The sequence below is a fragment of the Carcharhinus amblyrhynchos genome, chromosome 7 (assembly GCF_965287045.1).
Source record: "Carcharhinus amblyrhynchos chromosome 7, sCarAmb.v2.hapA, whole genome shotgun sequence".
Taxonomy (NCBI): Eukaryota; Metazoa; Chordata; class Chondrichthyes; order Carcharhiniformes; family Carcharhinidae; genus Carcharhinus; species Carcharhinus amblyrhynchos.
The window spans coordinates 118,595,329-118,618,288 of NC_137330.1; the positions used below are offsets into that span (position 1 = coordinate 118,595,329).

The 22,960-nt window shown below is 42.5% G+C and overlaps 1 protein-coding gene across 5 annotated transcripts in view; it reads left to right on the forward strand.

Annotated features, from left to right (window-relative positions):
• LOC145345236 (mechanosensitive cation channel TMEM63B-like) overlaps nucleotides 1-22,960 on the forward strand; it is a 215,450-nt gene that overhangs the window by 153,619 nt on the left and 38,871 nt on the right. For all 5 annotated transcript variants that reach the window (XM_080193015.1, XM_080193019.1, XM_080193018.1 and 2 more), the window contains 7 exons: nucleotides 807-887; nucleotides 1,640-1,751; nucleotides 2,423-2,556; nucleotides 8,214-8,351; nucleotides 9,453-9,606; nucleotides 13,392-13,498; nucleotides 19,952-20,038. In XM_080193015.1, coding sequence (XP_080049141.1) covers nucleotides 807-887; nucleotides 1,640-1,751; nucleotides 2,423-2,556; nucleotides 8,214-8,351; nucleotides 9,453-9,606; nucleotides 13,392-13,498; nucleotides 19,952-20,038 — 813 coding nt within the window. The remainder of the gene's footprint in view (nucleotides 1-806; nucleotides 888-1,639; nucleotides 1,752-2,422; nucleotides 2,557-8,213; nucleotides 8,352-9,452; nucleotides 9,607-13,391; nucleotides 13,499-19,951; nucleotides 20,039-22,960) is intronic.

Here is a 22,960-nt window from a genome sequence, read left to right on the forward strand (position 1 = left end):
ATATAATGTATTGAAAACAGTATTGGTCCAAGTATTTAAACTGGAGAACAGCACTGTGTACTTTCCTCCAATTGTTGAAATAACAGCTGCCTCCTGTCACCTATCCAATCTTATCTGTTACTCTGCTCCTTTAGCCCATAAAAGTTCAATTTTGTGGCACTTGATCAAGTAATTAAGCAAACTCTTTAGCAAGACCTCGTCACCATACCAGCTTGGAGCTGATAAGTGGAAATAACACTCACACCTCTCTAGTGCTGAACAGTGACCATCCCCAACAAGTTAGGTTGATTTCCCAATATTATCCTCCCTGATCCCTCACTAGCAACATCCTGGAGGTTAACATTGACCACAAGCTGAATTGGGCTAGCCATGTTAAAACTGACTACAAGACACGATAAAAGGCTGGCTATTCTACAGTGAGTAACTCACTACCAGAGTCCAATACCTTATTACCATCTATTTACAAGACGCAAGGCAAGGGTGTGATGCAGTCCTTCATTCTGGCATCACCCCTGTATTTCGGTTATAATGAAGCAATTCAGATGGTTTTAACTGACTGGTACTGCAGGGCTGGAATCTAATCATGGGGTTCAAATGTTTTAGAAATAGAACATTTGTATATCTGGGAGTGATTACACGGCTAAAAGCTATCTCAGAATATGAGCTGATCCACATTGGTCCATAGAATATTCATTCTTCAGCCAAGTAAAACTGTAAATTTGAACCTTTAAACAATGCAGTATTGTCATGTTATATGGGAAGGAATGATGTTGCTGTTTGTTTAATTGATGCTATGTACTTTGCAGAGAAGCTTACCCAGACTGCACAGTTTATGAAGCCCGACTCTGCTATAATGTGGCAAAGTTGATGCGCCTTGATGCAAACAGGTAAGTAACTCTTGTGTTAGGATGGTAATGTCTTCCCTGCTACGTTTTTGTGACTCTTTTTCCAGGCATTGGCACATGTTATAAATCTCAATTCACTTCCAAAGTTTTCCATAGAGGCACTCGTGATCTCTGGGTTACTAGTCCGATATTGTAACTTTGTATGCCAATCATCTGGTCCCAAGGCCTTATCTTCTGTGTCTACAGAGAAAGTTCAATACATACCGAACAGCATGATGGCATAATGATTAGCACTGGTGACTAAGCGCCAGGTAATCGGGTTCAATTCCGGCTTGAGTAGTTTTCTGTATGGAGTTTGCACATCCTCCGTTTCTGCGTGGATTTCCTCCGACTGCTCTGGCTTCCTCCCACAGTCAAAAGATGTGCAGGTTAGATGGACTGGCAGTGCTAAATTGCCCCTTAGTATCCCATGAAGCCTTAAGTTAGGGGAATTAGCAGAATAAGTACATGGAGTTATGGGGATAGGGGCTGGGTAAAATGAATGGTTGGTGAGTTGGTGCAGACTTGATGGGCCAAGTGGCCACCTTCTGCACTATAAGGATTCTATAGTTCTATGATCATGTAGTAAGGGTCTTACTGCATTGTGTCATGAAGATCAATGAGTGACCATTAGAAAGTAAGCATAAAGTTGCTAGTTTTCCCTGTTAAGGTGCAAGGGCTATCAGTACCAAAGGAAGATCATGCTATTGTATGTTTGATTTTTGTCATTGCTCTTTTGAAATGTTATATTTCAGGCGAAAAGCTGAGCGCAGTCGGAACTATTACTCTAAAGAAGAAACACCAGTAATGATAAATCCCAAACCCTGTGGTCAGTTATGCTGTTGTGTTATTAAAGGTTGTGAAGAGGTAGGTAAAGAGCTTCTAATAAGTACTAGTTCTCATTTTATTGGTAAATTGGGGCGGCACAGTAGCACAGTGGTTAGCACTGCTGTCTCACAGCACCAGGGACCCAGGTTTGAGGTCACTGTCTATATAGAGTTAGCACATTCTCCCCATGTCTGCATGGGTTTCCTCCAAGGTGCTCCAGTTTCCTCCCACAGCCTGAAAGATGCTGGTTAGATGCATTGGCCATGCTAAATTCTCCTTCTGTGTACCCAAACAGGCACCAGTAAAGCGACTAGGGGATTTTCAAGGTAACTTGGTTGCAGTGTTAATGTACTTGTGAGTAACTAAAAAAAAATGTTCCTCCTATGAAACAAAGTGCATTAAATAATGAGCTAAATTAAAGCCTTTATGAAAAACCATATCAAAGTCTTGGACACAATCTAGATCACTAAGACAAAATGGCAGTTCACACACAGCGCTTATTTTTGCTATGACTGAGATGGATGAATTAATGTTTGTCTGGGTGGGATGCAGTGCAAAAATTGCTTGTCTTCTATTTTTCTTCAAATTGACAAGTTTATTTTGTGTAATTCTGAAGGGACCAAGTCTAAATTTGCGAAAGCACTTTGCACCTTTTTGTCAGTTGGACTTCTCTTGTCCATAATAATGATATACGTTACTCTTTTCTGCAGGAAAATGCAGTGGAATATTACACTAAATTGGAACAGAAACTCAAGGAGGAGTATGTGAAAGAAAAGGAAAAAGTGTATGAGAAACCACTTGGTATGGCTTTTGTAACTTTCCAAAATGAAGCTGCAGCAGCTCGGTAAGTCAAGCTTACAAATCTGAGCATTGTAGACAAACACACAGCACAAGTGCCAGTATTGTCTGGTTACTCATGGCTATTGCAAAAGTTCAGAAGTTCAAACCAAAGGCAGATATTAATGATTGGTTGACAGCATGAGATTAAAACAATGATGTAAACTTTATAGATAACTAGGGACAATCATAGAACAAAAAAAAGCAAAGGGAGGACTAGCTGCATCCAAGCCACAGAGGAATAAGGAGAATTGTGAAGAAGGAACTGTTGAGAATTGTTTTAAATCAATGGGCAGGGAGAGGGTCAGAAGGAAAAGGATCCAAGGTGAGAGAGATGTTGGGGGAGCAGTGGATTGGCAAGTTAACAGGTTAGAATGGACATGACCCAGGGAGTTACCATGATTAAGGGCCAGGACTAACCAGAAGTTTGGGTATTTCAAAGGCAAATATCTGCATTAAAGGGAGGCAATGGCCTAGTGGTATTATCACTAGATTATTAATCCAGAAACTCAGCTAATGTTCTGGGGGCCCAGCTTCTAATCCCACCATTGCTGATGGTAGAATTTGAATTCAATTTAAAAAAAAATCTGAAATTAAGAATCTGCTAGTGACCATGAAACCGTTGTCGATTGTCGGAAAAACCCATCAGGTTCAGTAAAGTCCTTTAAGGAAGGGAATCTGCCATCCTTACTGGTCTGGCCTACATATGACACCAGAGCCACAGCAATGTGGTTGACTCTAAACTGTCCCTGGGCAACTAGAGATGGGCAATAAATGCTAGCCAGCCAGTGATGCCATGTCCCATGAATGAATAAAAAAAATTAAATATAAACACATTAATTGCCCAAGATGTCAGAACTAGAAGGCTTCCCAGCAGTACACAACTGCAATGAGGTCTCAATATTGTCAGAGGCTGGAAGAATTCCTGCAATGAGTGGAGTCAAGAGATGGATTACAAAGGCTGTCCACCATCTGCAAGGTACAGATGCGGAGATGTGATTGCCTGGATGAGCGCAGCTCCAACTACACCCAAGTAATTCTACACCATCCAGGAAAATGTGGGCTACTTAATTAGCACCTTATCCACAGATATTAACTCCCTCCGCCACTGATGTATAGTGGCGGCAATGTATACCATCTACAAAATGCACTGTAGGAATTCACCAAGGCTTCGTGGACATCACTTTCCAGACTCTCAAATGCTACATCTTGAAGGACAAGGGGAGGAAACACATAGGGAAAATGACTGCCTGGAAGTTTCCCTCCGAACCACTCACCATCTTGGAAATATGTTGCCATTCCCTCAGTTGCTGGGTCAAAATCCTGGAATTCCCTCCCTAACAGCACTGTAGGTGTATCTTCACAATGTAGACTGTAGGAATTCAAAAAGGCAGCTCACTACCACCACTACCTTGGGCAACTAGGGATGAGCAATAAATGCTGGCCTAGCCAGTGATGCTCAATCCCATGATTTGGTCAGGCAGAGCCAATGCGGCTTTGTGCAAGGGGAATTGTACCTAATTAATCTAATTAAAGTTCTTAGCTAGGAAGGCAGTTGACCTAGTGGCATTATCGCAAGACTATTATTCCAGAAATAAAAGCAAAATCCTGCAGATGCTAGAATCTGAAACAAAAACAGAAAATGTTAGAAAATCTCAGCTGACCTGACAACATTTGTGAGGAGAGAATAGAGCCAATGACTTGAGTCTAGATGACCCTTCTTCAGAGTTTTGCCTCTCAACACTAGGGACCTGGGTTTGATTCCTTGCTCGGGTCACCGTCTGTGCAAAGTCTGCACATTCTCCCCGTGTCTGTGTGGATTTCCCCGGGTGCTCCAGTTTCCCCCTGTTCGGAAGATGTGCTGGGTTAGGTGAGTTGGCCGTGCTAAATAAAGAAACATTAATTTTACCTTGTGACCATTTTTTCCCTTTTTGACAATATTGCTTTTTTTTAATGTTTGTACACTTTGCCCCTTTCTATCACATTTCTAGGAATCATTACTGAAATAGCTGCCTTGTAATGTTGCCTTATCCTTTTGCTTTGTAAGCCTACATACTCCTTCTGTGGAATCACACCCTGCTCTCTTTAGTTGAAAACCCTCTCTACTTCCTGAGTTATGCAGTTTGCAAGAATGCTGGTCCCAGCACAAGTTCAGGTGTAGGCCGGCCCAGCGTACAACCCCCACTTTCCCCGTACTGATGTCAGTGCCCCATGAACCAAGATCTACTTCTCCCACACCAGTAATTGAGCCACATATTCGTGTCTCCATTTTATATACCCAATGCCCATTTACGCACGGCTTAACCAATAATCCAGGGATTATAATCTTGGAGGTTCTGTTGTTTAATTTGGTGCCTAGCTCCTCAAACTGCCTATGCTAAATCTTGTTCTACCTATGTTGTTGATATCTACATGGACCAGGACAACTGCAAGTTTAGTCCAGCCCAGAGCAGATGTCCCAAACCCTGGAATCAGGCATGCTCTCTCTCTAGAGTCAGCCTTGACTCCATTGGCTGCTTTGTGAGCCGAATGAATAAAGGCCGCATGCTCAAAGATGTGCTGTTTGGTGAGCTTGCTATCTGCATAGACCCAACGGGTCACCCACATCTGCAATACAAAGATGTCTATTAGTGAGGCTCTTGCTGACTGGGATCAGAATCAATGCATGAGAAGTCTGACCAGGGTGCTTGGAGATAAGCATTTAGGAGCAGCACAGTGGCACAATGGTTAGCACTGCTGCCTCACAGCACCAGGGACCTGAGTTCGACTCCTGTCTGTGTGGAGTATGCACGTTCTCCCCGTGCCTGCGTGGGTTTCCTCTGGGTCTCCGATTTCCTCCCACAGTTTGAAAGATGTGCTGGTTAGGTATTGATCCGAACAGGTGCCTGAGTGTGGCGACTTGGGAAATTTCATAGCAACCAATCTGGAGTCGTATTTGTGACTAATAAATAACTTTCTTAAAAACTTGAGGGTGTGGAGAGAAAAAAAGGACAAAATAAATAGATGGTAAAAAGAGCCCAGCCAGATGAAAAATATATCAATCAACCTTGGGCCAGTGCTTTTCATCTGTGCTAGCTGAGGAATGGACTGCCACACTCAAATCACCCTTTTACAGCCACAGTAGATGGTGTTCAATACATCCTGGACTTGCAGTCCATCATCTCCAAAGTTGGATGGATGACATTGATTAGAATATAAATTTCCATTGAGGTGACGTTGACCAAATGAGAATACAGTAAATGCATTCAGCTGAGTGCTCATACTAGCTGAGCTGCAATGGACTAAACAGCCTCCTACTGTGGTGAAACTCCTGGAATTGTAAAATTCAATCTTCAATGTACTTCTTCATACTTTAGGAAGGATGTGAATGTGTGAAAGATTTCAAATCCTCCATGGAATGATTACTTGGAAAGATTGGAGAAATTGAGAATGTTCCCCTTGGAGAAGGTTGAGATGTATTGGAAATCATGAGGGCTGTGGACAGAGTACATGGGGAGAAACAGTTCTAATTTGTGCAAGGGTAGAAAAGAGAATTTAAGATTGGCAAAAGAAGCTATATTAACATGAGGAAATTCTTTTTCATGTTGCAAGTGGTTAGTGTCTGGAATGCAATCCCGGAGAATGTAGAGGCAGTGTCAACTGAGGCATTCCGGAAGGACATGGTCACTATCTGAAAGATTTGCAGGGAAGTGGCAGTAGGTAAATTGCTCCTTCAGTGTGCTAGCACAGGCATGGAGTGCTGAATGGCCTCCTCTGGTGTAACCATTCTATGATATCCATTGTACTTAACGAGAAACTGGAGAATGCACCTGTTTAAGTCTCAGGTTTGATTTTTTATCACTTCCCATAATCGCTCGCTTGTATTCCTTATTCTCTCAGACAACGGTTATTAGTTCTGAATAGTTAATAGAAAGTTACTGAAATTCAGTCTTGCTATGGCATCACCTTTCTAAAACTTCATCTAGAATGTCCCTGTGCTTAGGATGTCATGGTTATTGGTGCCAAACCTAAGTGGAAGCCAACGAAACTTGACACAGCAAATCTACTATATTTTATGATGTGGTTACCTGTCTGATTTTTCTCAGCTGGCTGGTGGAGTTGCATTTATACACATCATCTGCAGGAATAAGGCAGGTTTTCAGAAATCTCAAGGGTGAGATGCATCATGAGATTGATGCCAAATGATCATTCTCTGGTTTTATGATGTCAGCTTAACCCTTGTGTTGTCCCACACGTGCCTTGCAGTTTGTGTCACGCAGTGTCTTTGACCCTGCAGTCAGTTTGTGGCTCTATATTGTTGACTCAGGAATCTGTAGTTCCTAGACTATGCATGAAGAGATCCAGTGGTGGTGTTGATGTTGTTCAAATGAATATGTTGCTTCCTATGAACATTTTTATGTTGTTTGGCTTTGGTCTGTGCAGAAGTACGTTGCCATCACACCGAAACAGGCCACTGATTTGAAGTGTTTTCAAGCTTTCTTTTATCCATTTGTGGCACATAGGCGTCATTGGCTGGCCAGAATTTATTGCCCATCCCTAGTTGCCCTTGGAGGGTAGTTGAGCATCAACAACATTGCTGTGACTTGCCAGACCAGATAAGGAAGGCAGATTTCCTTCCCTAAAGGACAGTAGTAAACCAGATGGGTTTTCCTGACCATTTTTTTAATTTATTCATGGGACATGGACATTGTTCGCTGGCTGGCCAGCATTTATTGCCCATCCCAACTTGACTTTGAGAAGGTGTTGGTGAGCTGCCACTTTGAATTGCTGCAGTCCACGGGCCGTGGGTTGACCCAAAATATCAGTAGGGAGGGAATTCCACGATTTTAACCCTGGCAATGATTTCATGGTCATCAGTAGATTCTTAATTCCAGATTTTTTTTATTGAATTCAAATTCCACCATCCACTGTGGCAGGATTCAAACCTGGGCCCTCAGAGCATTAGCTAAGTTTTTGGATTAATAGCCCAATGACAATACCACTAGGCCATGGTCTCCCCTTTCCTGTAGAAGCACGTGACTTGCTCAAAAAGAATGCTTTGGTACAGGTTGCAAGAGAGCAGGTTTATGGGCACTTCAGATATGCTAAAGAGACTAACCAGCTCTAACCATGCAGCTTACTAATACAAGCATTAATGAGCTTCCTACTGCTAGCCCAGCAAGTATTCAAAAGATATTAATCTGTGGGTTTACTTGAAGCTCAGCGAGTACAAGTAGAAATCCCAATGTTAAAGCGACAGATTGGTTTCAGCATATCCAAATCGCTTCTCAGCCTTTTGGTTAAGATCAAGTGTAGTATCGACATGCTGCGCTTGGTTGAAGTCATTGGGTTACATTTCAGCTTCATTCGAGATCTCGGCCTTTTGGTTAAGATGTCAATGAGATCAAGCCTTGAAGGAGGAGCTACACCTACTCCAATCAGCTTGGATCATGTAGATCAAGTCCAAGACGGGAGATGAGAGCCCTGGTCAGCTTGGATCAGGATTGTCTCAACTTGTTGGGACTCTGAATTGGACTTGATTGGATTGAATTGGAATAAAAACAATATCCAAATCTTAATGATGAGGTGTGCGTTGCATAGAGCTCTGGCCTTTTGAAATGATGCATTATCCAACTTAACATGGAGGATTTAGCTTTACTTTTGCACCTAATTTTATTCCCATAGAATTCTCAGAGACTTCAATGCCTGCAAGTGTCAAGGCTGTATGTTCAGTGGGGAGCCCCAGAGATCTTCGAATAGTGAGTTTCTCCATGCTTCAAACTGGAGTGTGAGCTATGCTCCTGATCCCCATAATATTTACTGGTAAGTTATTGTCGGTCTTGATAGCAGGTAACCTTCAAATGTAAATTATAAATTACATTATCCACTGGGTAGTTAGTCGTATACATTCAATGAATTAACAATAGTATGTTGCCTGGTCTTGAGGGTATTGGCTATGAGGAGAGGTGGAATAAACTAGGATTGTTTTCACTGGAAAGGCAGAGGCTGAAGGAAGACCTGTTAGAGTTCTACAAAATTATAAGACATGGTGAATAGTCAGAGGCTTTTTCCCAGGGTGGAAGTGTCAATTACAAGGGGGTACAGGCTCAAGGTGAGAGGGGGAAAGTTTAAGGGAGATGTATGGGGGAAGTTTTTGATGCAGAGTGGTGGGTGCCTGGAACATGCTCCCAGAGGAAGTGGTGGAAGCAGGCACATTAGCAACATTTAAGAGGCATCTTGATGGGCACATGAATAGGGAGGGAATAGAGAGATGCGGGCAGAAGGCTTTTTAAATTTAATTAGTGCATCACGATTAGCACAGGCTTGGAGGGCCAGAGGGCCTGTTCCTGTGCTGTACTTTTCTTTGTTCTTGCATTTGTTTTTATTTTGTATTGAGAAAGCTGAGTTGAACCTTCAGCTGCATCCATGAGGCTGTTGCACTGGGTAGGGATTATCGTGGCTGCTTTATCATTTTGCTAGGCCACTTGAAAGGCATTAAGAGTAACCATGTAATGGGAACTGGCATTGAATATAGGGTAGGTGGTATAAACATGGCAGATCTTATCCCTGAATATCATTGTTGAACCAGTTAAGTTTGATTTGTTTGTGGCTTTAGCCATTTTTCCAGATGCTTATGAAAAATTCTTAAATTAATTGAATTCTGTTTCATAAAATATCTTGTAAAATTTGTGACCTATGGTAGTTGGCCCAGTGTTCTCCTGTGGTGGCTACTCCATCAACAATGTCGGTAAATCTCTGCTGCTGCTCCTTCTTTCAGTAATTTGCTGGGTTGAATAGGGAGAGATCAAATCTGTCAGCTTTGCTATGTCCATGTATTTCACTTGTTAAGCATCCGTTGCGAGCTGGGGTGGCTGATTACGGTGGGGTACAATTATAGTAAGTAGAATCTTTTTATTTATACAGGGAGCACTTGTCACTGAGGGGGATTTCATGGTGGCTTCGCTGTTTCATCATCAACTGCGTCCTTTTTATCCTACTCTTCTTCTTGACCACTCCTGCTATTATTATTACCACAATGGACAAGTTCAATGTTACAAAGCCTGTTGAATATTTAAATGTAAGTTTTTTTTGGTATATCGACGTTCTTTCTTTAAAAAGAATTGCTTTTATTTTCTACAGCCTCCTAAACCTGTTCCTGACTGACTGAGGGTTTGAGCTTTGTCATTATAGCTGGCATTCAAACATACAGAAAGGGTATGAGCAGACTAGCCTGTCCATTTCATAGTGATAGAATGGAAACAGGCCTTTAGCCCAACTTGTCCATGCCATCCTTTTTTTAAAACCATTAAGCTAATCCCAAATTTGGCCTGTATCCCTTCATTCCCATCTTGCCCATGGAACTGTCTAAATGCTTTTTAAAAGACAAAATTGTACCCATCTCTACTACTACCTCTGGCAGCTTGTTCCAGACATTAACCACCCTCAGAGTTGATTTGATTTATTATTGTCACATGTATTAACATACAGTGAAAAGTTTTTCTTGTGCACTATACAGACAAAACATACCGTTCATAGGGAAGGAAAGGAGACAGTGCAGAATGTAGCGTTACAGTCACAGCTAGGGTGTAGAGAAAGATCAACTTAATATAAGGTGAGTCCATTCAAAAGTCTGACAGCAGCCTGGAAGAAGCTGTTCTTGAGTCGGTTGATACGGGACCTCAGAATTTTGTATTTTTTTTCTTGAAGGAAGAAGGTGATAGAGAATGTCCAGGGTGCATGGGGTCCTTAATTATGCTGGTATCTCTTCCCTATCACCTTAAACCAATGCCTTGTGTTAGGCATCTTTGGGAAAAGCTGTTGATTAGCTAACCAATCAATGCCCCTCATGATTTTATAGATCTCTGTACCCTAAGCTCCTACACTTCAGGGAAAAGAGTCCCACTCTATCCAGCCTCTCCTCATAATTCATCCATCAAATCCCTGTAACATCTTAGTAAATCTTTTCTGCATATTTTTCTAGTTTAATAATATCCTTTCTATAACAGGGTGACCAGAACTGTACACAGTATTCTAAATGGGGCCTTAGCAATGCCTTGTACAACAAGACGTCCCAACTCCTGTATTCAGTGTTCTGACCAATGAAGCCAAGCATGTCGAATGCTGCCTTTCAAGTTTAAAAAATTTAAAGTTTATTTATTAGTCACAAGTAAGGCTTACATTAACACTGCAATGGAGTTACTGTGAAATTCCCCGAGCCGCCACAGTCTAGCGCCTGTTCAGGTCAATGCATCTAACCGTCACATCTTTCAGAACGGTGCTCTGGTTTCCCATCAGAGGAAAACCATGCAGGCACAGGGAGAACGTGCAAACTCCACACAGTGACTCAAGCTGGGAATGAAACCCAGATCCCTGGCGCTATGAAGCAGCAGTGCTAACCACATGCCATCCCACTTCACTTCTTCACCACTCTGTTCACCTGTGACTCCACTTTCCAGGAGCTATGAATCTGTATCCTTGAATTGCTTTGTTCTATATCTCTCCCCAGTGCCCTACCATTAACTGAGTAAGCCCTGCCCTGGTTCAGTCTACCAAAATGCATCACCTCGCATTTATCTGAATTAAACTCCGTTCATCTGCCCACACCTGCAATCTTCACTATCCACTATGCCACCAATTCTGGTATCATCTGCAAACTTACTAACCATGCTTCCTACATTCTCATCCAAGTCATTAATATAAATGGCAAATAACGTCGGATCCAGCTCCGATCCCTTAAGCATACCGCGTTTGAAAAACAACCCTCTACAACCACCATCTATCTTCTGTCATTAATAAGAATCTCTCAACGCTAGGTTAAAGTCCAACAGGTTTATTTGGTAGCAAAAGCCACGAGCTTTCAGAGCACTGTTCCTTCATCAGGAAAGTGGGAATTCTGTTCACAAACAAGGCATATAAAGACACAAACTCAAACTCAGTTTACAAAATAATGATTGGAATGCGAGCCTTCACAGGTAATCATGTCTTAAAGGTGCAGGCAATGTGAGTGTAGAGAGCGTTAAGCCCAGGTTAAAGAGATGTGTATTGCCTACAGATAGGTCAATTAGTGAGACAAGCCCAGGCAAGTTGTGGGGGTTACAGATAGTGTGACATGAACCCAGGATCCTGGTTGAGGCCATCCTCATGTGCAGAACTTGACTATCAGTCTCTGCTCAGCGACTCTGTGTCGTCGTGTGTCATGACTGCTAAAGTGTTCCCCAAGAGGAAGAGAACTCTCTCTTGCCTGGTGATTGTCAAGCAGTGTTCTTTCATCTGTTGTCGTAGCATAGACCTAAGAAAACCCTGGCTAGTGAATGGCTTTTTAATTGATGAAAGTCCCCCTCTCTATACAGTCCAGGAACGACTTACTGTAAGACAAATAGAGCCAGTGATTATTGTAACATACATCTGTCTTTTCTCCACTGCTTAGAGTCATAGAATCCCTCCAGTACAGAAAGGGGCCTTTCAGCTCATCGAGTCTGCACTGACCACAATCCTATCCAGGCCCTAATCCCACATATTTGCCCTGTTAATCCCCTGACACTAGTGTCAATTTAGCATAGCCAATCAACCAAACCCGCACATCTTTGGATTGTGGGGGGGAGCTGGAGCACCCAGAGGAAACTCGTACAGACACTGGGAGAATGTGCAAACTCTGCACAGGCAGTGACCCGAGACTGGAATTGAACCCAGATCCCTGGCGCTGTGAGGCAGCAGTGCTATCATGCCGCTTTAGGGTGAGCATGCCTTTAGATCTTATGATCTGGAGGAGGGAACCGAGTGTAGGGTGTCGAAATTTGCTGATGACACCAAGATTGGGGGAACGGCAAATTGTGCGGAGGGTGTGGAGAGTCTGCAGAAGGATCTAGATAGGCTGGGCGAATGGGCCAGGAAATGGCAAATGGAATTTAATGTTGGCAAGTGTGAGGTGGTCCACTTTGGTAGGAAGAATGGTAGGAAGGACTATTACTTACGGGGCGAAAAACTGCAGCAGGCAACGGTGCAGAGGGACCTCGGGGTCCTTGTGCATGAGTTGCAAAAACCCAGCTTGCAGGTGCAGCAGGTGGTCAGGAAGGCGAATGGGATGCTGGCCTTCATAGCGAGGGGGATTGATTATAAAAGTAGGGAGGTCTTGCTGCAGCTGTATAGGGCATTGGTGAGGCCGCAGCTGGAGTACTGTGTGCAGTTTTGGGCGCCGCACCTGCGCAAAGATATTTTGGCCTTGGAGGGAGTGCAGAGGAGGTTTACTAGGCTGATGCCGGAGTTGAGGGGGTTGAGCTATGAGGAGAGGCTGAATAAACTAGGCTTGTACTCGTTGGAGTTTAGAAGAATGAGGGGAGATCTCATTGAGACGTATAAGATGATGAATGGGATGGATAGGATAGAGGTGCAGAGACTCTTCCCACTCAAAAAAGACAGTAGGACTAGGGGGCACAGCCTCAAGATAAGGGGGGGGGCGCGGTTTAGAACGGAGTTGAGGAGGAACTTCTTCACTCAAAGGGTGGTGAATCTCTGGAATTCTCTGCCCGTTGAAGTGATGGAGGCTGCCTCGCTAAATATTTTTAAGATGCAGGTTGATGGGTTTTTGATAAGAGAGGGGATTAAGGGTTATGGGGAGAGGGCGGGAATGTGGAACTGAGCCACGACAGATCAGCCATGATCTTATTGAATGGCGGGGCAGGCTCAAAGGGCTAGATGGCCTACTCCTGCTCCTATTTCTTATGTTCTTATTTGCAAATGGGATCACAGTCAGAATTTGCACTCTCTCAATTGGTAATTAGTAATAAACAATGATCAGCTCTGACCTTTTCAATCTCTTGACTCCAAGCATCAAAAGTCTTAAACTTATCAATTTTGTCTCTGCAGAATCCCATCATTACACAGTTTTTCCCAACACTTCTACTGTGGTCTTTCTCAGCACTCCTCCCAACCATAGTTTACTACTCAGGATTTTTTGAAGCACATTGGACAAGGTATTTTCATTTAATTCTTTATTTCTATTGTGGATGCTTCAATTTTTAAGAAATTTTGTCTTCCATGTGCCTATGAAAATGCTATTTAACTTGCTGCATTTGAACCTTCATGCCGTTTGTGACTGAAGTATCTGTTCGGAGTTGGAATCTGACGTTGCCTACATCATTGTGAGATTGTTTGGTGCACTTTGTCATCCATTTAAGAAGTCAGTGCCTGAGAACAGGTTGATTCTGCGGTGCATTGCACTGTGGGACTAACATCCTTTCAGATGTTAAGTCAAGGTGTTGACTATCTGCTCAGTTGAAGATTATAATCCCTGAGATGTGGCACTATTCAGAGGAGAGTAAACAATTTTCCAATGCTTTAACCAACATTGCTCCTCCAATAAATGCCCCACAGAGAGACAAATTAACTGGTTATTTATCTAATCATTGTTGACCGGATCTTGCTGTCCATTAAATGATTAGTGACCTGGCTTACAAACAAAATGTTAGTGCACTTCGAAAATTATGTAAGTACTTGCTGCCATTTTGAAATGATGTGACTTCTAAATGCAAGTAATGTCATCAAACACGAGGTATGTCAGGATGCAGAGTGGAATTCTACTAGGTTCTCTATGGGGAATGGAAAGTCACGCAAAATCCTTTCCATTCGACTTGCTGTTCCTATCTGAACAGCGCAAAAGTAGATGTTTAAAATATTGTTTTTCCTTCATTATTGTTTCTGTCACTCAGATCTACCACATTAGATCAGGGGATCTGTATCCCAAGCAGCTCCGTTTACTTCAATGTACACTGACTTTAGAGTAACTAAACGGGGTAGATGCAGGAGGCATCTCAGATTTTAAAAATTCTAGACAGGGTAGGTGCAGGAAGGATGTTCCTGATGATGGGAGAGCCCAGAACAGAGCCAGGGGTCACAGCCTGAGGATTCGGGATAGACTATTTAGGACAGAGGTGAGGAGATATTTTTTAGCCAAAGAGTGGTGAGCCTGTGGAATGCATTACCACAGGAAATAGTTAATGCAAAAATATTACATGTATTCAAGAGACAGCTGGATGTAGCACATGGGGCAAATGAGTTCAAAGGTTATGGGGAGAAAGTAGGATTAGGCTATTGAGTTGGCTGATCAGCTGTGATGGTAACGAATGGCAGAGCAGGTTCAAAGGGTGAAATGGCCTCCTGCTCCTATCTTCAATGTTTCTAACATTGTTCCCCTGTTTGAGAAGGACAGAAGAGACAATCCAGGAAATGACAGGCCTGTGAACCTTATATTAGTGGTGGGAAATTATTGGAGAAGATTCTTAGGGACGGATGTACTCGCTTCTGGAAGGAAATAAATAGGCTTATTAGTGATAAACATCATGGTTTTGTGAAGGGGAGGTCATGTCTCTCAAACTTGATTGAGTTCTTTGAGGAAGCGACAAGAAAAATTGACTAAGGCAGGGCAGTGGATGTTGTATAATGGACTTTAGTAAAGCCTTTGATAAGGTTCCTCATGGCAGGTGAGGTCATGTGGGATCCAAAGTGAGATGGTAAGATGGATACAAAACTGGCTTGGGCATGTAAAGCAGAGAGTAGCAGTGGAAGAGTATTCCACAAGGATCAGTGGTGGGGCCTTTGTGATACTTATATAAATGATTTGCAGGAAAATGTAGGTGGTTTGATTAGTAAATTTGCAGATGATACAAAAATTGGTGAGCAGTGGATAGTGAGGACGATTGTCAAGGATAGAGCAGGATATAAATCAGTTGGAGACCTGGGCTGGATGATGGCAGGTGGAATTTAAGCCGAACAAATGTGAGCCGATGCGATTTGAAAAGCCTACTGCAGAAGGAAAGTATACAGTAAATGGTAGAGCCCTTAGAAATATTAGCATATAGGGGGATCTAGGCGTTGCAGATCCACAGCTTCCTGAAGGTGGCAACTCAGGTGGATAAGGTGGTCAAGTTGAAGCATGATATGCTGGCCTTCATCAGTCAGGTCACTGAGTATAGGAATTGGAAAATCATGTTGCAGCTGTATAAGACTTTGGTTAGGCTACATTTGGAGAATTGTGTACAGTTCAGGTCACCACACTACTAGAAGGATGTTGATGCATTGAAAAGAGTGCAGAGAAATTTACCAGGATGTTGCCTGGTTTGGAGGGTATGGACTATGAAGAAAGGTTGAACAAACTTGAATTGTTTTCATTGGAGCGTTGGAGGATGAGGGGCAACCTGATAGAGGTTTACAAGATTATGACAGGCTTGGCTAGAGTGGATAGTCAGTCTTTTTCCCAGGTTGAAGGGTCAATTACTCGGGGGCATAGGTTGAAAGAGAGGTGGGGGGGGCATTTTAAAAGAGATGTAAGGGGCAAGTTTTCCGCACAGGGTGGTGAATGCCTGGAACGTGCTGCTAGAGGTGGTGATGAAAGCAGATCCTACATTAACGTTCAAGCGGCATCTGGATAGATGCATGAATACGTGGGGAATAGAGGGATAGGGACCATGCAGAGGCAAGAAAATATTAGAGAGGCATCTGTGTCGGCATTGACATGCTGGGCCAAAGGACCCATTTCTGTGCTTTACTGTTTTGTTCATTTGGGCAATCTGATAGCAAATCCAGAGATTCCTGCAGTCTGAGGTGGCTGCTACTGCTGCACACTCAGCTTGAAAAATTCATGATGGATTCATCTGGGTAAAACCATAAATAGGGGCAGGAGTAGGCCATTTGGCTCTTTGAGCCTGCTCTGACATTTAATAAGATCATGGCTGACCTAACACTCACCAGGTCCACTTTCCTGCCTTATCTCTGTAACCCTTAATTCCCCTACTGGACCTCAACCTTGAGAATGTTTAAGCTCGTGGCCTCCACAGCTCCCCAGATAGAATTTATTCTTTCATTCAGAATTCTCTTTCTTAAATTTTGTCTTAAATGAGTGTTTCCTTTTTCTGCGACTATGCCCTCTGGTCCTACACTGTTCTATGAATGGAAACCTCCTACCAACTTTATCCTGTCTGGTCTCCTAAGAATCTTGTCTGTTTCAATCATATCACCTCTCATTCTTCTGAACTTCAAGGAGTACAGAGCCAGTCTGTTTAATTTTTTTCTTATATGACAGTCCCTCAATACTCAGGTCCATCCTAGTAAACCAACTCTACTGCTTCCAGTGATTATACCTTTTCCTAAATAAAAGGACCAAAATTGTGCTTTAGTATTCTCTATATAAGATGGATTACAGATTTTGTGAGCTCTTGTATATATTCGTTCCTTCTGAGTGAGGTAGGGGTATGACAGTCTGCAACAGACTGACTTGCATGATGCTGGAAAGGGGAAGGGCAAAATTGCACAAATCACAAAAGGCCTGTATGCAAGTACAGCAAGTAATTAGGAAAGCTAATAAAATGTTATTGTTTATTGTGAGGATGTTGGAGCTTTTTTTTAAGAGGCTAGATATTAAACTGGCTTTCACTTAATTTATGGCTCAGCTAACACACACACTGAGACAATAATCTGGTTAAGACATTTCTTTATTGTCCAGGCCTGGTCAGTGTACTCCAAAGAGCAATTTGAGTTAGATTCAAGTTACTCTGAAATTACATTACTCTCAGTATTACAATTATACAATTTTCAAAAACCATTTGTCTGCCTCTCTGCTCACCCCAGACGGTTATGAGCCAATTATATTATGGTGTGATATTTCCCCTGGACAATAACATTTAATCCCTCACAGCATGGACTATATGAGTTCATGGACTTCAAGAGTCTTTCTCAGTCTTATGGTGCTTACTAGTCAACTCTTATCTGGTGTAATGTATGACCTATTCATTCGTTTGTCTGGGTCTGTCTAGAGTCCACGTTGAGAAGAGTTGCTTTCTCCTTTCGCTCAGTAGCTGTATTGTCCTTAGAGCAGTGTGTTTTTTAGTCAAGGTGTATACTTTTAACACAATATAATGTGTCTTCAAATGTGCATGCTTAAATTCTCTAACAGTGGTTATCTGTATCACTATGCAGACAGTACCTTTGTAAAATATATTCCAGGCACTTCTCTATGCTGTATTCACTTCGATCTTGTTAGTGTTTTAGTCCCAAGATATTTGAAACTCCCACTTAGAGGAAATTGATTACAAAAGTAGGGAGATTATGCTTCAGTTATATAGGGCATTGATGAGACCATATCAATACCATATTGTGAACAGTACTGGTCTCCTTATTAAAGGAAAGATGTAAATGAATTAAAAGTAGTTCAGAGAAGGTTTATTAGACTAATGCCAGGAATGGTCGTGACGTATTATGAGGAAAGGTTGGAGGGGGTTAGGTTTGTATCCAGCTGAGTTTAAAGAGGCAACTTGATTGAAGCCTTTACGATCCTGAGGTGTCTTGACAGGGTGAATGTAAAGAGGATGTTTCCTTTTTTGGGAAAATCTAGAACTAGGGGGTCAAAGCTTAAAAATAAGGGCTTGCTCATTTAAGACAGATGTGGAGTTTTTTGAGTGACTGTCTATGGAATTCTCTTCCTCAAAACACAGCAGAAGCAGAGACTTTGAATATTTTTAAGGCTAAGCTAGAGAAATCCTTGGTTAACAAGGGGAATTGACAAAGGTTATTGGGGTTAGGCAGGAATGTGGGGTTGAGTTGCAATCAGATCAGCCATGATATTGAATGGCGAAACAGATTTGAGGGGCTGAGTGGCCTACTTCTGATCCTAATTCGTACGTTCACGTGAAGCTGAATTTTTATTCCTGAAGTGATCTGCATCGTAATGGCTGATCTGTAGCTTTCTGTCGCCCAACCCATGAAGTGACTCAGGCTGTCACCAGGATAACTTGTTTTTTGCTCATCCAGCTCAGGTTATCTGATCAATGCTCATGTTTCAGGTGAGCTGGGTGGCAACTTTCAATTTAGTATCATTTTGTTTGAGATCCTTGTGTTGAAAGAGGTGGGAGGTAATACCCACAGAGTTTATTGTGAACAACAGGCAAAAAGTAAATGTATTCTAATTTTAGCATCTTAAGGGGTGAAGAATGTATTAGTCTAAAGAATCATATTTGTGTCCAAAATACACAGTATGAATTGTGCTTGAACTCAATACACCAAAGAGGTTATTACATGGTTTTTAAAAAGCAGTTGCATATAATGGGTATCACACTGGGGCAGGAGGCAGTTTCATTTAAAGGATGTTATGCTCGGGAAGGAGCCAGCTAAGAATCATAGCGTTCCTACAGTGCAGAGGGAGGCCATTTGGTCAGCACCAGCAACAATCCTACCAGGCCCTATCACTGTAACCCCACATGTTTAGCCTGCTAATCCCCCTGACACCATAGGACAATTTAACATGACCAATCCACCTAACCCACACATCTTTGGGCGGTGGGAGGAAACTGGAGCATCCGGAGGAACCCCGTGCAGACACCACACAGTCAACAGAGGTACTTAAGTCATTGGATAGTCACCTGAAGAAGATTAATTCAGTATTTCCTGTACATTTTGATAACTGTTACACAACTTTGAGACAGCAGATATATCTTTGGCAGCTCATATTTCCTGTCAAGCTTAATGGCACTTGGATGGATTTTTTTCTATTGGCCAAACTTTGTGTGTGTTGTTGGGGAGGGGGGGGGTCATCCCCTATTGAGTGGGTTCTGAAATCTGGAGCTCACCTGCCATGTTAATATAATTAATTAACTGTCAATTCAGCTTGTTACTGCATTAATTGAATCAATCTGCTGCTCATGCCATGAAATAAGCAAACAAGTGAAAGTGGGCAGGCCATTCTTTTAAGCAAATTGCTTCTAAGGCAGGAAGAGAGGGGGTGGTACCTCCTTTGGGAGGACACCTTTATGTGCATCAGGGATACCCCTACTCCCTCAACATGATGCTTCACCCCCCTCCCCCCCACCTGACCTCAAACTTGCTGTCATCACTCCCACCCCTAAAAAACCAACCTATCTAGAATCCCCCCATCCTTCCCAGTCCGGGTCGATGTCGTCCTTGCAGCCACAGCATTACTGAGTTCTGCCACAGCTGGGACTGTTAGAAGCTGCCAGCCACTCAGATTGGTGAACAGCTCTTGAGTGCCCTTCGACTGAGGGACAGCAGCCCCACTCTCTCCTTTTTCCCTAATGTTAAAGCTGCAGGCCTGCCTTGTTTAGTGAGGATCAGCTGGCCTCTGACATTTCATCCTGGGATATGGACTGGAACTCATCAAATTCAGCCAGCACTGTACCACAGCCAACTTAATTGTTCAGCCATTCACCCAAGTATTTATGGTAAATAAAGTGTTATTAATTATATGGTTTATGAAAGGAATAATGGAATGACTCCCAACTTTCCACAATTGCTGCCACAATACCATTGGACTCTGGGTGTGATACCTGAACCCAAAACTTTCCGACTTGAGGTGAGTGTGCTACAGTTACAAGAGACCTACCAATTTTGCTTGGGTTTAATTATTGCAATGTCTTTTTCAGATCGGGGGAAAATCGAACCACAATGCACAAATGCTACACCTTCCTTATATTCATGGTTTTAATTCTACCATCTCTGGGTCTCAGCAGGTGAGTTACTACTTGTGTTTAAAAAGACACTACAGAAGGCGATGCCACAATTCTCTGCGTACAAGTGTAGTATGTATTTGGTCACTGTGGAAGCAATGACAACACTTTGATGGGGCAGATACAAAGAATGGAGAAAGACAGTACAAACTTATCCTGATGTCGCTGCTTTAGTGTTTGTGTTTCTTGGGCACTCACCCAGGTGTGTCGGCCGTTTAATATCAGCATAAGCATCTCAAGATTAACCCTCTTTGCTCTTTAAAACAAAAGCCCAATGTACATCTGTTTAAAGGAGCTGAAGGTTTACCAGGCCGATTCCTGAGATGACAGCGTTGATATATAAGGAGAGACTAAGTCGGTTAGGATTATACTCACTGCAATTTAAAAGAGTGAGAAGGGATCTCATAGGAACTTATAAAATTTTAACAGGGTTAGACAGTGTAGATTCAGAAAAAATGTTACCAATGGTGGGGGAGTCCAGAACTATGATGTGGAGATACTGGTGTTGGATTGGAGTGGGCACAGTAAGAAGCCTCTCAAAGCCAGGTTATAGTCCAACAGGTTTATTTGGTAGCTCAAGCAGCACTCTGAAAGTTTGTACTGCCAAATAAACCTGTTGGACTTAACTTGGTGTTGTGAGACATCTTACTGAGTCCAGAACTAGGGGTCATAATTTGAGGATAAGGGGTAAACCTTTTGGAACTGAGGTGAGGAGAAATGTGTGGAATTCACTACCACAGCATGTAGTTGAGACCAAAACGTTGCCTGATTTCAAGAAGAGATTAGATATCTCTTTTGGGGCTATAGGGAATCAAGGAATATGGGGGAGATCAGGATATTGAATGCTATGATCAAAATGAATGGAGCAGGCTCAAAGGGCCGAATGGCCTACTCCTGCTTCTCGTTTCTATGTTCCTGTGATTTACTATGACGATGTGGTCAGTGGTGCCTATTCCACAACATTCAATGGATCCAAACATACTTTGTCATACTCTTCTCCCACCTTGAATCCAGGTATCCTCGAGCTGTAATGAGTATTCCCCCACCTTCGTAGGAACTGATCAACCCAGTAAAAAAAATACCCCGGGCTGCTTGAGTTAGACTGTGAAGGGGGGGTGTATATTTGTATTCAAAGCTGTGGAACTCAAGTTTTTCCTAGATGCTACTCAAGTGCCTTGGTTGTTTTTAAAATGAGTGTCAGTGAATTCTTTAAACTTAATTTAGTTATCTGACATCTCCCAGAGACTGGAATCTGAATCCTATTTCCAAATCTGAAACCTTTTGCAACATCTGTTTAATGTCATAACACTGTGGTCCATATTTTAGCAAAAACTGTAGAACAGGTTCTGGAACTAGAAATTGGGAGTGTTCAAAAACGTGAAACCGTTCAAGTGCAAAAGAGCATCAAGTTTAAAGCTAATTTTCTGAGAGCGGTAAGCAGGAAAATGCATTGGGAAGAACATTAAAAGTGACTAAGGTGAATTGTGCAACCAGAGTAAATACTAAGCTGGTCCTGTCTTAATAGTTTTAACAAACAGGTGAGGTGAAGAGAGGCTCTGCTTAAGGGTCATCCTGATTCGAAATGTTGGCTCTATTCTCTCTCCTCAGATGCTGTCAGACCTATTGAGATTTTCCAGCATTTTCTGTTTCTCTTTGAGGTAAAGAGAGGGTTGATGAGGGCAAGGCTGTTGATGTTATGTACATGAACTTCCAAAAGACACTTGATGAAGTGCTGCACAACAAAGCTGAATGCATGGAATAAGAGGAACAGGAGCAACATAGATACAAAATTAACTGTGACAGGAAACAGTTAATGGTCATTTTTCTGCTCTGGAAGAGATTTGTAGTGCTGTTCCTCAAGATTGGTACTCGAACCCCTGCCTTCCCTGATGTATTAATGACTTGTGCTTTGGTATGCATGACACCATTTCAAAATTTGCAGATGATATGAAACTTGGCAGCATTGTGAATTGAGGAGGATTGTGTAGACCTTCAAAAAGGACATAGACAAATTAGTGAAATGGATGGACATGAAATTTTATGAAGAGATGTGCAAAGTGATTTGATTTTTTGATTGGGAGAACATGCAAAGACAATATAAAATAAAAGGTACAAATCTAAAGGGGGTGCAGGGGCATAGGGACCTAGGGGTATATGTGCATAAATCACTGAAGGTGGCAGGATGGGCTGAGACCAGTTGTTAAAGCATACAGCATCCTGGGTTTTGCCAAAGAGCCATGTAGCACAAACACAAGGAAGTTACGTTAAGCCTGTATACAACACTGGTATAGTCTCAACTGGAGCATTGCATTCAGTTCTGGGCACCACACATTAAGAGGAATGTGAAGGCATTAGAGAAGGCACAGGAAAGATTTACGAGAATGGTCCTTAACGTGAGGCATTTCAGTTACGTAGGAAGTTTAGAGAAGTTGGGACTGTTTCCTTTGGATATCAATGTTGAGAAGAGATTCATAAGAACATAAGAACATAAGAAATAGGAGCAGAAGTAGGCCATCTGGCCCTTCGAGCCTGCCCCGCCATTCAATAAGATCATGGCTGATCTGTCGTGGCTCAGTTCCACTTTCCCGCCCTCTCCCCATAACCCTTAATCCCTTCTCTTATCAAAAACCCATCAACCCGCTTCTTAAAAATATTTAGCGAGGCAGCCTCCACCACTTCAACGGGCAGAGAATTCCAGAGATTCACCACCCTTTGAGTGAAGAAGTTCCTCCTCAACTCCGTTCTGAACCGCCCCCCCTTTATCTTGAGGCTGTGCCCCCTAGTCCTACTGTCTTTTTTGAGCGGGAAGAGTCTTTCCACCTCTATCCTATCCATCCCATTACATCTTATTCGGTGGAGATATCTGTGCAGAATAGATAGGGAGAAAATGGTTTCCATTGGCACAATCGCAAAGCAGAGGGCACA